Consider the following 13,706-nt stretch of genomic DNA (forward strand, 5'->3'; position numbering starts at 1 on the left):
ATTTTCACAAGCAAATACGATTTAAGAACTAAAGAACATATTTGAATACGGATGCGAATCAAACAGTTCACCGAGCCTGTTCAATTTACATGTTATAAAGAAAAGACATCACAGGAAATGTGAGGCTCAAAAAAGCATAAATTAAATGATAAGTGGTATTGAGATGATATCTGAATAGTTTCAGTGCGACCTAATTTATTAATTTGACAGAACGACTTGTTGAATGGAAGCGTGTCATTGTTTTCTCTCAAATCCTATAGGCTGAGCTGAGCTGTCAATCACGCCTCTGTGAGTGTCACGTTAGGTTGCGGCGTAGAACTGGGCCTGTATGGCTGCTGAGAGTCTCAAACCGAACTGAATTAGAGAAACAGGGATACTAGCGGCTTTATTTTCTTGTTTAGAGCATTTTAATAGTTATTGCAACACATTCACACGCACATTAGGCCCAACGGAACCGGCAGCATGTCTGCAACAGGAGATTTCGGCAACCCTCTCCGTAAATTCAAGCTGGTGTTTCTGGGAGAACAGAGCGGTGAGTGTCGACCCGAACCGAACCTACTGTGTTTGTTTGTTTGTTTGTGTGTGTGTGTGTGTGTGTGTGTGTGTGTGTTTGTTTGTTTGTTTGTTTGTTTGTATATATGACGGTTTGAGTATTTGCTTAAATATCTGTGTGTATGTAACATTATGAGTGCATGTGTGTATCTTGAGTGAATGTACAGGTGCATCTAAAAAAATTAGAATATCGTGAAAAAGTTTTTTTCTTGTAACTTATTTCAAAAAGTGAAACTTTCATATATTTTATATTCATTACATGTAAAGAAAAACATTTCAAAAGTTTTTTGTTTTAATTTTGATGATAAGAGCTTACAGCTCATGAAAGTCAAAATCCAGTATCTCAAAATATTATAATATTTCCTAAGGTCAATCAAAAAAAGGATTTGCAAAACAGAAAAGTTCAGGTTCTTTAAAGTATGTTCATTTATGCACTCAGTACTTTGTCAGGGCTCCTTTAGCACAAACTCCAGCATCAGTGAGATGTGGCATTGAAGCGAGGCACTATTGAGCCTTCAGCTCGTCTGTATTGTTGGATCGACTGTTTCTCATCTTTCTCTTGAAAATATATCATAGATTCCACATGGGGTTAAGGTCAGGCATGTTGATATCATGGTCAGCAAACCACTTGGAAGTGGTTTTGGCACTGTGGGCAGATGTTAAAGTCCTGCTGGAAAAGCAAATCAGCATCTCTATAAAGCTTGTCAGCAGATGGAAGTGCTCCAAAATCTCCTGGTAGACGGCTGCATTGACTCTGGACTTGATAAAACACAATGGACCAACACCAGCAAACGTCACAGCACCCCAAATCGTCACTGACTGTGGAAACTTCAAACTGGACTTCAAGCAGCTTGGATTCTGTGCCTCTCCAGTCTTCCTCCAGACTCTGGGATCTTGATTTCCAAATTAAATGCAAAATTTACTTTTATCTGAAAAGAAGACTTTGGACCACTGAGCAACAGTCCAGTTCTTTTTCTCTTTAGCCCAGGTAAGATACTTCTGATGTTGTCTCTGGTTCAGAAGTGGCTTGGTAGCCCTTTTCCTGAAGACATCTGAGCTTAGTGACTCTTGATGCACTGACTCCAGCTTCAGTCCACTCCTTGTGAAACTCTCCCAAGTGTTTGAATCAGCTTTGCTTGACAGTATTCTCAAGCTTGTGGTCATGCCTGTTGCTTGTGCACCTTTTCCTACCCAATTTCTTCCTCCTTTGAATTTAATATGCTTTGATACAGCACTCTGTAAACAGCCACTCCTTTCAGTAATGACCTTCTGTGATTTACCCTCTTTGTGGAGGGTGTCAATGTTCGTCTTCTGGACCATTGCCAAGTCAGACCATTGCTTTCCCATTATTGTAGTTTCAAAAAACAAGAGATACCCTGAATTTATACTGTAGGGATGGTCATTAATTGAAACTCAAATGTAAATATTCTAATATTTTGAGATACTGATTTTTGATTTTCATGAGCTGTAAACTGTAATCATCAAAATTAAAACAAAAAACTTTTTAAATGTTTGACTTTACATGTAATGAATCTAAAATATATGAAAGTTTCACTTTTTGAAATAGGTTCCAAGAAAACATGATATTCAAATTTTTTGAGATGCACCTGTATTATATTGCAAAGCATGTACTACATTTTATGTGTGTGTGTGAATGTAGGTAAGATAGAGTATTACATCATATGATAGATTCTGGTATAAAAAATTATGGAGAAAATGTATATAATTATATGATGTGCTATTCTGTAGTATAATATAATATAATATATACCGTTTGTGTGCCAAATATTTGAGATATCTAAATAAAAGTGTGTGTGTGTACATATTTGGTTATACATTTTATAATTTGCTGACAAATATAGTGAAACATGTCAAAAAACAACTTGTTTTGAAGTCTTCATACATCAGCCAAAACCGTAAATATCGGCTATGTTTCCATAAAGTCTGGTCTTGAACTTCTTTTCACAGTATATTTTTGTCTGTCTCATGTGTAAACATGATATTCACATGTCTTGCTGACATGATCTGGTTCTTCTAACTCAGGGCTGTCCAAACTCGGTCCTGGAGGGCCAGTGTCCTGCAGAGTTTAGCTCCAACCCTAATTAAACGCACCTGAAGCAGCTAATCAAGCTCTTACTAGGCATACTCGAAACTTCCATGCAGGTGTGTTGAGGCAAGTTGGAGCTAATCTCTGCAGGACACCGGCCCTCCAGGAACAAGTTTGGACAGCCCTGTTCTAACTATTGAACACTCACGTTTCAAATGTTAGGAGAACTTGAGTGTGTTCATAAGATAAAAACACCAGCACTGACTAATAGATACCACTGCATTCTCGGTATGAAGATCCATTCCCCTTTCTTTGATATCTGGACCAAACACAGGTGGCCTGTCAATCTCTTCTTGAATTTGTGCTAGTGAAAAAATCACTCACTGGTCCCAGAATTCAACAGTACTTTAGAGTTCTATGTAAATCAGTATAAAGCATAAACAAAGATCATGTGGCATAATTTTTTTAAACTTTAGTTAGACAAGATGTGTAAAAATAGCTTGGCCTTTTTTTGATTTCTAAAAATTGGAATAGTAAATGAACATTGCTAATAATCAACCTGTTTGCATATATTTACATAGCTACTGATGCATGTTCATTTCACATGCAGTTTTTCAATGAATCTATTTTGTCCTGTATGTTTCAGTCGTGTGAGAAGAATTTCATGTGAATCCGAAATGAAGGTGGACCGATTTATCCATTCATGCAGACTTTTGCTTCAGTCAGTTTTTAAAGTTGTGATTTTATAATGAAATCTATCAGCATGACAGTGTCAAATGTTAGGTGTCTCAAAAGATGGATACACATGAAATGGACATTTAATTTGTGTCCCTGAATGGATCTTTTCCTTCTAGAAGCATTAAAAGTGATGATCATTGATGCAGAAATGTCTCTGAATAAAAGTTGGCATACAGGTCACAACTTCACAAGGATGTAATAAAGATATGTAATGTTTTGATAGTAACCAGTTCATTTTTCATTTGATTTTGCAGTGGGAAAGACATCTTTAATAACCAGATTTATGTATGACAGTTTCGATAATACCTACCAGGTGAGTGAATATTTTTCAGGCTCATTCTGCATCTTTACACAGTGTTCTGATGTTCTTTGAGTTGTTTGGATGTTTCTGATCAGATGCATGAAGTAGTATATTTTATACGTAGTTTCATTTCCTTTTTTTTAATTTTCAGGCCACAATAGGAATCGATTTCTTGTCGAAAACAATGTATCTTGAGGACAGAACCGTAAGTAAAATGTTTTTTGTTCTAACAGTAAATGCACATGCCTTTCAATGTTTTAAAGTTACTAAATGCATGAAAATATTAATCTTGTATAATAATTTTACCAGTGTGTAAATGTCTGCGATGCTATTGATTGATGATTGAGGGATTTGTATGGTTTACATTGGTCAATACTTTTTATAGCTGCATGATGTCATTTTTAAAAGCATTTTAATGTCAGTTAACACATTGATTTTAATCAAATCGCTATTTTTGTAAATCAAATTGCTGTTTTTTTGTACTGTGGTAAGAACAATACTGTTACATTGTTTTAATTTTCCTTTAACTTATATCTTTATTATAATTATTTTAATTTATAAAACTGAGTTTACCATGATCTTTGCTGCTGATATGGTGTTGAATAAATAAACAAACAATGATTGTAATGCATTATACTTTAAATCTACTATTATTATTGAAAATACTTTTAAATTGATTTGACGCTTTATTGTTTGGTTCTTCTTATGACATATTATAATTGCATTATGCATAATTCTACACCACATTTTTCTCCTTGTGAAGCCCTAGTATTTTTATTTTCTTTGTTGAACATTAATTTGAACATTTCTATTGTGATGTGTCTGTAAAATCCCAACATAAAGTGCACCGTGAGAAACTCCTGTGCCTCTTTCCCCTGGTGTGTCTCTTTTGCTCTCTCTCCCTCTAGTTATTTGTTTACATATGTATGTTTCCTTCTGTAAAGAATTGTTCTTTTTGAGTGGGAAGGTTTTACTCTGAAGATCTGCAGTCTTGATAACATAACCCAACCCTAACTCTTACTAACATGAGCCCATCCGAAGACTCACAACCTTAACCCTTAACCTTAATCCGTTCCCTAGCCCAAATCCTGAACTTAAGAAGTCTTTTCAGTCCACTTTGCGTTTTCTTATTTCTTACATTTCATTCCACTCCTTTTTATCTATTATTTTCCCTTTGAATGTTTCATTTCCCCCCTTTTTTCCTTTATTCTCCTCCTTTTCGTTTTTGTTTTCCATTCACACAGATCAGGCTGCAGCTTTGGGACACAGCAGGACAGGAGCGTTTCCGTAGCCTTATTCCCAGTTACATCAGAGACTCTGCTGCTGCTGTTGTAGTTTACGACATCACAAGTAGGTATCTGAGACCCGCTCTGCATCCAGTTCCCCTCCTCTTACCTCTTCCCCTTTCTCCCCCACTCTCTCTCTCTCTCTCTCTCTCTCTCTCTGTCTGCTGGATCTCTGGTGCTAAAATATTTGGCCAGGTGCGGCTGCAGCTTTGGGACACAGCAGGACAGGAGCGCTTCCGCAGTCTGATTCCCAGCTATATCCGGGACTCTACGGTTGCCGTGGTAGTCTATGACATCACAAGTGAGTGTGGATCCTCAGCCGGAGAACTTAAGGAAGAGGAAAGCTGTCTGTCATCTCAGCGCAGTCTCTCTTTTTCTGTTACACATCTTTTGTTTTGTGATTCCATTCTCTTTGTCTGCTTTTTATGACTTGTTTTTTGTTTTGCAATTGCAATACAGTGTTAAAAACTGAGAACACATCTTTGTTTTATATATTTACATTTAACAGATCTGTGTTTCACTGTAGCTGCTAATAAAACAATAAAAAGCAGCTATATAATACCATTTTAAAAATAAATAGGAAATTCTAAAAAGAATAGAAAAAAGTAAATTTTTGGCAAATGGTCAACCCTCAGCACTCAAAAGTAAGTTCCTACTAACATTTTTTTGTAAACCATTATTTTTAGCAATGCATTTTTATATTTGCTAAAAATGTTTTGTTAAATGTGTTTTCTTAATGTTTTGTTAATCTAAAAAATATTTGAATTATTTAGAAAAAATAATGCATTCATTCACCATTTTATAGACTGATGAAATGTAGTTGAGGTAACGTTAGATGAGAGATGATTTGTCTTTCTTTTCAGATTAACTCTTTCTGCAGACCAAGTTCCTGTGCCAGACTCATGAGCACAGAGACACTTCCAGCTTTAGAACTTCCTCCTTTCTTTCCTCTTATTTTATCCCTGTGTTGTTGTTTTTCTGCCTGCAAGTTGTCTCCGTTTATTATCCCTGTTGATTGCCCCTGATAGACCTCTTGAGGCACATCTTGATTATTAACCCAGTGTTTCTGAAATGCCCCCAACAGATGTTAATTCGTTCCAGCAGACCACCAAATGGATCGATGATGTCCGAACGGAAAGGGGAAGTGATGTCATTATCATGCTGGTGGGAAACAAAACAGACCTTGCGGATAAAAGGTATGTTTAAATAGTTGCTTTTGCGAACAATATGACATGGTTTGTTACACTGCTGCTAAATGGCGTTCAGCCAATATTTATTCTTTTATTCATCAAGGGTGCATTAAATTGATCAAAAGTTTCAGTAAAGACATTTATAATGTTGCAAAATATTTCTATTTCAGATAAATGTTCTTTAGAATTTTTTTATTCATCAAAAAATACATCATGGTTACCTCCAAAATATTAAGCAGAACAACTGTTTTCAGCATTGATGATGATAAATGTTTCTTGAGCAATTCAGAATATTAGAATGATTTCTGAAGGATCATGTGACACTGAAGACTGGAGAAATTATGCTGAAAATTCAGCTTTGCCATCACAGGAATTAATAACACTTTGAAATATATCAATATAGAAAACAGTGATTTAAATTGTAGTAATAGTTCACAATCTAACTCTTTTACTACTTTAAACTTCTTTTCAAAAACACAAAATCTTACACATTACTTTAACCAAAGGTTTGGGGTCTGTCTGTTTGCACATTTGCTGCAATTAAATTTTATTTTATGCAAAATGTACATTAAAATGTAATAAACTAACAAAAATGTATCTCTTTTTTTAAATGAGACAAACTAATAATAAAACTCTCTTAATCTGCTCAAAATAGTAAAATATCAGCAATAGGCAAATGTGAATTATTACATGTTTTTTGTGGATAATTTCAGGCAAGTTTCTATTGAGGAAGGAGAGAGGAAAGCCAAAGAACTGAATGTAATGTTTATTGAGACTAGCGCTAAAGCCGGATACAATGTCAAACAGGTGAGTGTGACTTGAGATTTCACTTGAATCAACTGTGCTTCAATGTGCTTTGATTAAAAATCAAACGCTACATTAAATGATATTTGCATGATTATTCAAAAACAGCATTGCTGAACATTTCTCTCATATCAATGGCTTCAGAAGAGTCCAGATGATTAAATATTCAACTTTTCTGAATGCAAACCATCTCAAATACACCCACACACTGCTTGGTGTTTTTTTCTGACCCCTGTGTGAGTGTTTAATAATGGGGCTTGTGTTTGTCTCGTCTAGCTTTTCCGGCGTGTAGCAGCAGCTCTTCCTGGTATGGAGAGCACACAAGACAAGAGCAGAGAGGACAGTATCCTACACAAATACAAATCTATGCACACATTTACATACATAATTGGACTTTTTCACACTTGCAGTTGCTTGTTTTAGTACTTGATTGTCCATCTGTATGTGTTGCAGTGTAAACGGACTACAAAACATTGTGTTTTTCCTTAATTATTTTTTCTTTCAGTGATTGACATAAAATTGGAAAAGCCACCAGAGCAGCCGGTCAGCGACGGCGGCTGTTCGTGCTGAGGATTCAGTCGACATTTCTGTGCCATGTCTCTTATTGTTGCTCTTTCAGACGCTCACAGCATCTCTCTGAATATTCTGCAGAAGCTCCGCCCACCTAGAGGGAGTAGAACACTACTTGCCCATCACCCTTGTTCCCGCTGACCCACTCAGATGACTTTAAATTCGAAAGCACAATGTGGATGTGTGTGCTGTTGCTTTTCTATTAATTGTTTCCGTTAATCGTACACCTTTTGTGGTGTTTTTGTTTTTCACTCTCAAAACACTTTATAAAGGGTTGTTTTTGTCCTTGTTCCGTTTTATGTGAAATGATACTTGTATTACTGTAATAATGACGTGAATAGGAACAAATCGATATAAATAAATGAAATTACAGAACTGTTGTGAGAAGGATATCCAGATTTGAATACGCAAGGACTTGCTAAACATTGTTCCAGATTCAAAGTCCAGAGATGGACGAAATGTTTTTGGAAATATCCAAGTCTAGATTTCATCATATGTGGCTATGAGGCGTTACATCTGTGACGTTGCTAATGTCTGTTCTTCATAAGGAAGAAAGGAAAGTGTAAAAACAAATGTTTTTGGAATTTGGGAAGAACAAGTGCTGCTTTTAGCTCAGTTGACTCTCAAGCATTGCGTCTTTTTTGTTTGCCATTTCTTATTTTGAGCATTAGAAAGCCAACAGCTTTAGTCAAAGAAAGAGAAATACAGTTATTGTAAAGAAATATTATGTATATTAAGGGAAGTATCAGATCCAGTTTAACATATGCAGACATTGCCATTGATGGTTTTATTGGGCTTCTACTGGTTTGTTTTTTTAATTAGCATTGTAAAGTTTGATTTATTGTAATAATGACACACTAGATTTGATTTGTTGAGTCAACCATGAACCCTAATATTTATTTGTAATGTCTTTTGTTTTTAAACACTGTTTGGTTTTTCATCATTTGTAGACAGATGTTTAGATATTCTGGCCTAAAGCACCTGCCACGCTTGGTTTTTGTTAAATGTACAGTGATAAGCTTGTCCTCAGACTGATCTAAACGTTTTTAAGATATAGTGCATTTTGTGTATTGTGTTTGGTGGTTTTCTTGAAACGGTCTCATACATTTAAAATGGATTTTAACCAGTTTCGTCTAACGACACTGCTTGACACCAATGCTCATTATTTGCACTGCTAAAATTGATCAGCATCTTGAGACGTCCCTAATAAAATCTTGTATTTAGCAACAGTGTTTTTTTCTTGATGGATAATGTATAACTGTTAATCAGGACTTTGATTGTAAACAGAAAAAAATTTAATGCCATCTTATATGATTCTGTATGTAATATCAGCATTTTATTTTAACAAGTGTTGTACAACAATATAAAGTTTATAATAACTATACTTGCAAGGTAGCATAGTAGTGCATAAACATGTCAAATATAAATGCTGATATGCCTGCCTCTAGTGGTCAGTCATGAGAACTGATTTCATAATCCTGCCTTTATTATTGAGGTATTTCAAAGACTTGATCAATATATCCAACATTTGTTTGCTACTTCAGCATCATAATCTCTTGGAAGAAGATTTTTCAAGATCCTCATATCTGAAGAGCATTCAATGGTCTGATGATTACTCACAAACCTCATGCAATGGAAAATAATAAATTCAGGGCTTTAGTGTTTTATATTTAGAAAAATCTTGGCGCTATGAGAACTTGTGTCTGAGAAAAATAACATCATAATAGACAAAATCCTGAACTTGTTTGCAAAGCTTTACATGTTCACTATACACAGAGCAGAATCACAGCAGCAGCAAAAAAAAAAACAATCATTATTTAGCTGTGTGCAGAATATCAATATTCTACAGAAAAATCTGTTGCTAAATCCTGTCCTGATATATTTAAGCAGCTAAAATATTGTAAACGATGAAAAAAGAAGAATCTCTCCTTTGCATACTGATTGACCACTTCATGAGTTTAAATCAGCTGCAGCTATTCTCATATTTACATATTTATATGCAGGAACAAGAGCATTTGCTATGGCTGAGGTTTATGGAGGGCTCTTCCAAGCTGTTCTCTCACTCCAGTGATCATCCTGCTATCTGACCGGTCCTCAGCAGAACCAGAAGGGCATCCATAGTAGTGAACGCATCGCTGCACCTGCAGCCATTCCAGCCAGGAGGCCCAACGCAATCTGCTCCCCGAAATTGTCGTTATAAGAGTCTCTGTGTACCCAGACATGCTGAGTCCCTGCAGGGAAGCACATCAGGATTAAATGTTTCTTTGTTTACGAAAAGATTCTACAGAGGGAACCAAGAAGACCACTGAAATCAAGCAGTTACAATTGAATTTCAAAGTGGCAATAAATTGTTACATTTAAAATTAAATATTTACATTTCAGTGCAATTTCTTAAAGGAATAGTTCACCCAAAACTGAGAATTTGCTGACAATTTACTCGCCCTCGGAACATCCAAGATGTAGATGAGATTGTTTCTTCATCTGAACAGATTTGGAGAAATTTAGCATTACGTTACTTGCTTACCAGTGGATCATCTGCAGCGAATGGGTGCCGTCAGAATAAATCCAAACAGCTGATCAGAACATCACAATAATGTACAGTTAATCCACATGACGCCTATTCATCAATTAACGTTTTGTGCATTTTTCTCTCCTGATTCAGAAAAGATGACATTTTCACTGGAGAAAGCAAACTTATGAAGAGAGGACACATTTAGACGGAAGCAACGGTTTGAAATTATGTTAATCTTAATGATAGATTTGTTTCGTACAAACGTGTCTTTTCTCTTCTGGTGACTAGAGTCATGTGGATTACTCATCTACATATTGTATGTCCTGAGGTAAGTACATTTTCAGGAAATGTAACATTTTAGGTGAACAATTCCATTAATTTTCTTTTTTTAGTAGCTGTAAAATGCGTTCCCTTTCTTTGTGCTTTCTGCAGAATGAATGATGTGTTTGTATAATTGCCTCCACTACCTGTACTTGGCGTGATGTAAACCGCATTATGACCGTCAATTGGAACGGCCTGGTATGTATCGTCATAAGGATTGTATGTGAAAACCTATGAGAGTGAAACGAAATGTAAATTGAGTAAAATATTAAATAAATTACAATAAACAGAGAAAACCATTCTGCATGTCAAGGAAAACACTCACAGGATTTCTTTTTGCCTCCATGAGTGTGAGTTTCCAGGCCCTGAAAAGTGACAGAATGGAAATAAATTTGAGAGGAAAGTGAGTGGGGCTTCATATGTTAAAATGTCAAAGGTCAAGACCTACAGTGCCTCATCTTCACTGTTGGCACACAGGATCAGCAAGTTACCATCCCTCAGAAAAACAACCAGCAGATTCTCTCTGGGGTGACTCTCAGGAGGACATACATCTGCTCACAAAGACACTCTCTGTTAAAACAGTGTTAAAGTATTTCCATACCATGCACATGCACTTTCTACATGACCAAATAAAATTTAAAAGTTGAAAAAGTTCCTTCCTACTTGGACACTCCAGTCCAGACTTCACGTTCACACAGGTGGCCTTCAGATTCACTTTGGCCTCATAGTCTCTTCTGGATTCAGTTTTGTAAAAAACAAAGCTCCCATCAATCCACAGGTCACACCAGTTCAGCTTCCAGCGTTTGAGGACTGAAGCTGTGAAAGATTTAATAATAAAAATCTATATTGTTTTTGAATATCTGTCTCCATTTTCCACAGTCTTTTTTTAAAGATTAATTTTGGCGTTTTTTTGTGTGTGCCTTTATTACGATAGTGGGCGGGAAAGGTACGCGATTCGAATTCCACTGAATTGAATCTTTTGATTCCGTTCAGATTCGTTCATTGACTTATTCAAAAGTAGCTACACTCTTTCTGTATGCTACAGCATCAAGGTGAAACAGCATATTACGAGTATTACGAATGAAACCAGTAGCCCCTCACTGCAGAACAAAGATCCAAGGGGCAGGGTTGGATCCACATCTAGGGGGTGGAGATGATAGGTTTAGGGGTGGGGATGGGTAGGTTTAGGGATCAGGGGGTGGAGACGGGTAGGTTTAGGTCTATGTAAGGTGGGAGGAGTTTGATCTAGATCCAACCACGCCCCCTGGATCTTGTGTTCTGCAGTGAGGACCATCTAAATCAGTCGTCTCCAACTCAATTCATGGAGGGCCACAGCTCTGCAGAGTTTAGCTCCAACCAGCCCCAAATCACACCTGCTTGGAAGTTTCTAGTGATACTAAAGACCTTGATTATCTGGATCAGGTGTGTTTGATTAGTGTTGGAGCTACCACAGAGTCATTTTTTTAGTTTATTAGTCGTAGTTTATTTCTTTCAGAGGTATGAGGCTTCCACCACAGTTAGTATTGTCAACTCAGACATCCCGAAGATACTAGACTGATGTAATTTTAATGAATTTTACATTTTAAGAATTTTAAATGTAATCCCATCGGCATCGATTTATCATTTTTTAAATTAATGTGTTGTTTGGAGTCTCTCTAGGTGAGCACAAAACAACCTGGAGTCCATAACTAACAGCTACTGTACTGTACTGTACTGTAACACTGACCGTAAGAGGATTACTGCAAACAGTGTCAGGCCCTGAGTTTCATAACAAACCTTCTGGAAAAGTCTTTGTAATAATAATGCATAATATATGATAATATTTGATCTATTTATTTTAGTATACATACAAATTCTTGCTCAATCTTCTGTTACAACTTCAACTTTTTCTATTTTTCAGAGGTACCTTGAGAAGACTGGGAAACTATTTATATAAGCATATATAAATGAAGAATCGTATACTTACTCTGTCTCCAAAGCCAGCCAGATTTGAGCAGGGCCATTGGGTCTGATCAGTCAACTGCCACCGGAATAACAGCTGTCCTCCTAATGTTGTGGTGCTTGTTTGATATGCCGTCTGAGTTTGGTTTGTGAGCGAAGACAGTGACTGAAAGACGTCTCAGCAGTCGGAGGGGGTTTTGTAGTGCTGGAATAGTTTGATGACTCTTCCTCTAATCCTTTAAACAGGCCAAAGTGAAGCTTCACTTGACCAGTAATCTCAGATTACAGCACCATGTGAGTTTGTACTGGTTGTACGTGGAATATTCTCTTCCTTTCCTGCATTTCTCAATCTCTACTTTATGTTATTGTGTATTATTGTATATTAAGTCTTAACAGTTTCTCCTTCTAACAGTCTCAGATTGAATGCCATATATGCATAATGAAGCCCACTCATCTAAATCACACTTTTTGGGTAAACAGACTAACATTATGCACCTTTTGCATTTTTATATTTGAATTAAAAATATTTTCTTTCTGTAGATGTCCTAACAAAGAGGTTCTGAAAGATTTTCTAACTCTGTGGACAGGCACAGCACATCATGTTCATGCACACCTTTGGCTAAATTTAGCAAACATTGAGTAATTGGAGTAGTCGTATCAAGCCAATTATCTATTTTTAAACCATCAATGACCTATAAACGAATTTCTCACAGAAGCTGCGAAACCTGTAATTAGGAATTTAGTCATCATTGCATTGCACTGCAATTTTTCTAAATCAGGAATTACCCTTAATCTGTAGTATCTCCGAGGTATGTGAATTTTACTGGTTTTCACTGTTTTTAAACAAGTCAACCTTTTAACAGCTTGAACAGCTAGTAACACATTTAGTACCAGTGTACTTTTAGAAATCTATTTATTGCAATGCATGACCATAAAACGTATATAAATAATGATTATTAATATTGATATTATAAATACATAATGCAATACTTCTACTCATGCGAATTATTATTATTATTATTATTAAAAAACTAAATAAATTATTATTTATGATATTGAACTTGAGTTTGATTTGGTAAGTGTCCCATTTTATTTTTACATATGCCCACCACTAGATGGTCTCATCTCACCAGTATTGTATGATAATAAAGGTATTATAAATTAAATTCACAGTTGATCAAATGTTTATTATCATCACTGCAATTTATATATAGAATGAGAGCGGTAGAGTAAGAGCAAAGACTATAGAAATAACAGGAGAGTTATGAATGAGATTTTTCTCATTCATCTCACACACTTAAATAGGCTACTGCACGCTAGTTTGTACATATTTAGCTTCATATTCTAACGGAAACATGTATATATCAACACATTCATAAACACAACAGCACATACATTACATTTGCCTTCAAAACATATAATATAATGTTGTCACTGGAGGACG

The 13,706-nt window shown here is 35.9% G+C and overlaps 2 protein-coding genes across 4 annotated transcripts; one reads left to right on the forward strand and one right to left on the reverse strand.

Annotated features, from left to right (window-relative positions):
* The first annotated feature begins 290 nt into the window (after positions 1–290).
* LOC306864130 (ras-related protein Rab-6A) lies at positions 291–7,777 on the forward strand. 3 transcript variants are annotated; one of them, XM_079407850.1, is made up of 8 exons: positions 291–532; positions 3,592–3,650; positions 3,790–3,843; positions 4,883–5,225; positions 6,009–6,120; positions 6,828–6,921; positions 7,195–7,261; positions 7,424–7,777. In XM_079407850.1, the coding sequence occupies exons 1-8, from the start codon at positions 463–465 to the stop codon at positions 7,486–7,488; spliced, it is 864 nt and encodes a 287-aa protein (XP_079263976.1). In that variant the 5' UTR covers positions 291–462; the 3' UTR covers positions 7,489–7,777. The 3 variants fall into 3 exon arrangements, with proteins under 3 accessions (XP_079263976.1, XP_079263978.1, XP_079263977.1); XM_079407852.1 differs by having other exon boundaries at positions 4,883–4,988; XM_079407851.1 differs by having other exon boundaries at positions 5,120–5,225.
* LOC306864131 (pleckstrin homology domain-containing family B member 1-like) lies at positions 6,867–12,488 on the reverse strand. The gene is made up of 6 exons (XM_079407853.1): positions 12,288–12,488; positions 10,985–11,137; positions 10,770–10,872; positions 10,647–10,686; positions 10,468–10,552; positions 6,867–9,719 (listed from the first exon to the last, which is right to left on the reverse strand). The coding sequence occupies exons 1-6, from the start codon at positions 12,322–12,324 to the stop codon at positions 9,583–9,585; spliced, it is 555 nt and encodes a 184-aa protein (XP_079263979.1). The 5' UTR covers positions 12,325–12,488; the 3' UTR covers positions 6,867–9,582.
* Positions 12,489–13,706: the final 1,218 nt, after the last annotated feature.

Source organism: Barbus barbus, assembly GCF_936440315.1.
Source record: "Barbus barbus genome assembly, chromosome: 45".
Taxonomy (NCBI): domain Eukaryota; kingdom Metazoa; phylum Chordata; class Actinopteri; order Cypriniformes; family Cyprinidae; genus Barbus; species Barbus barbus.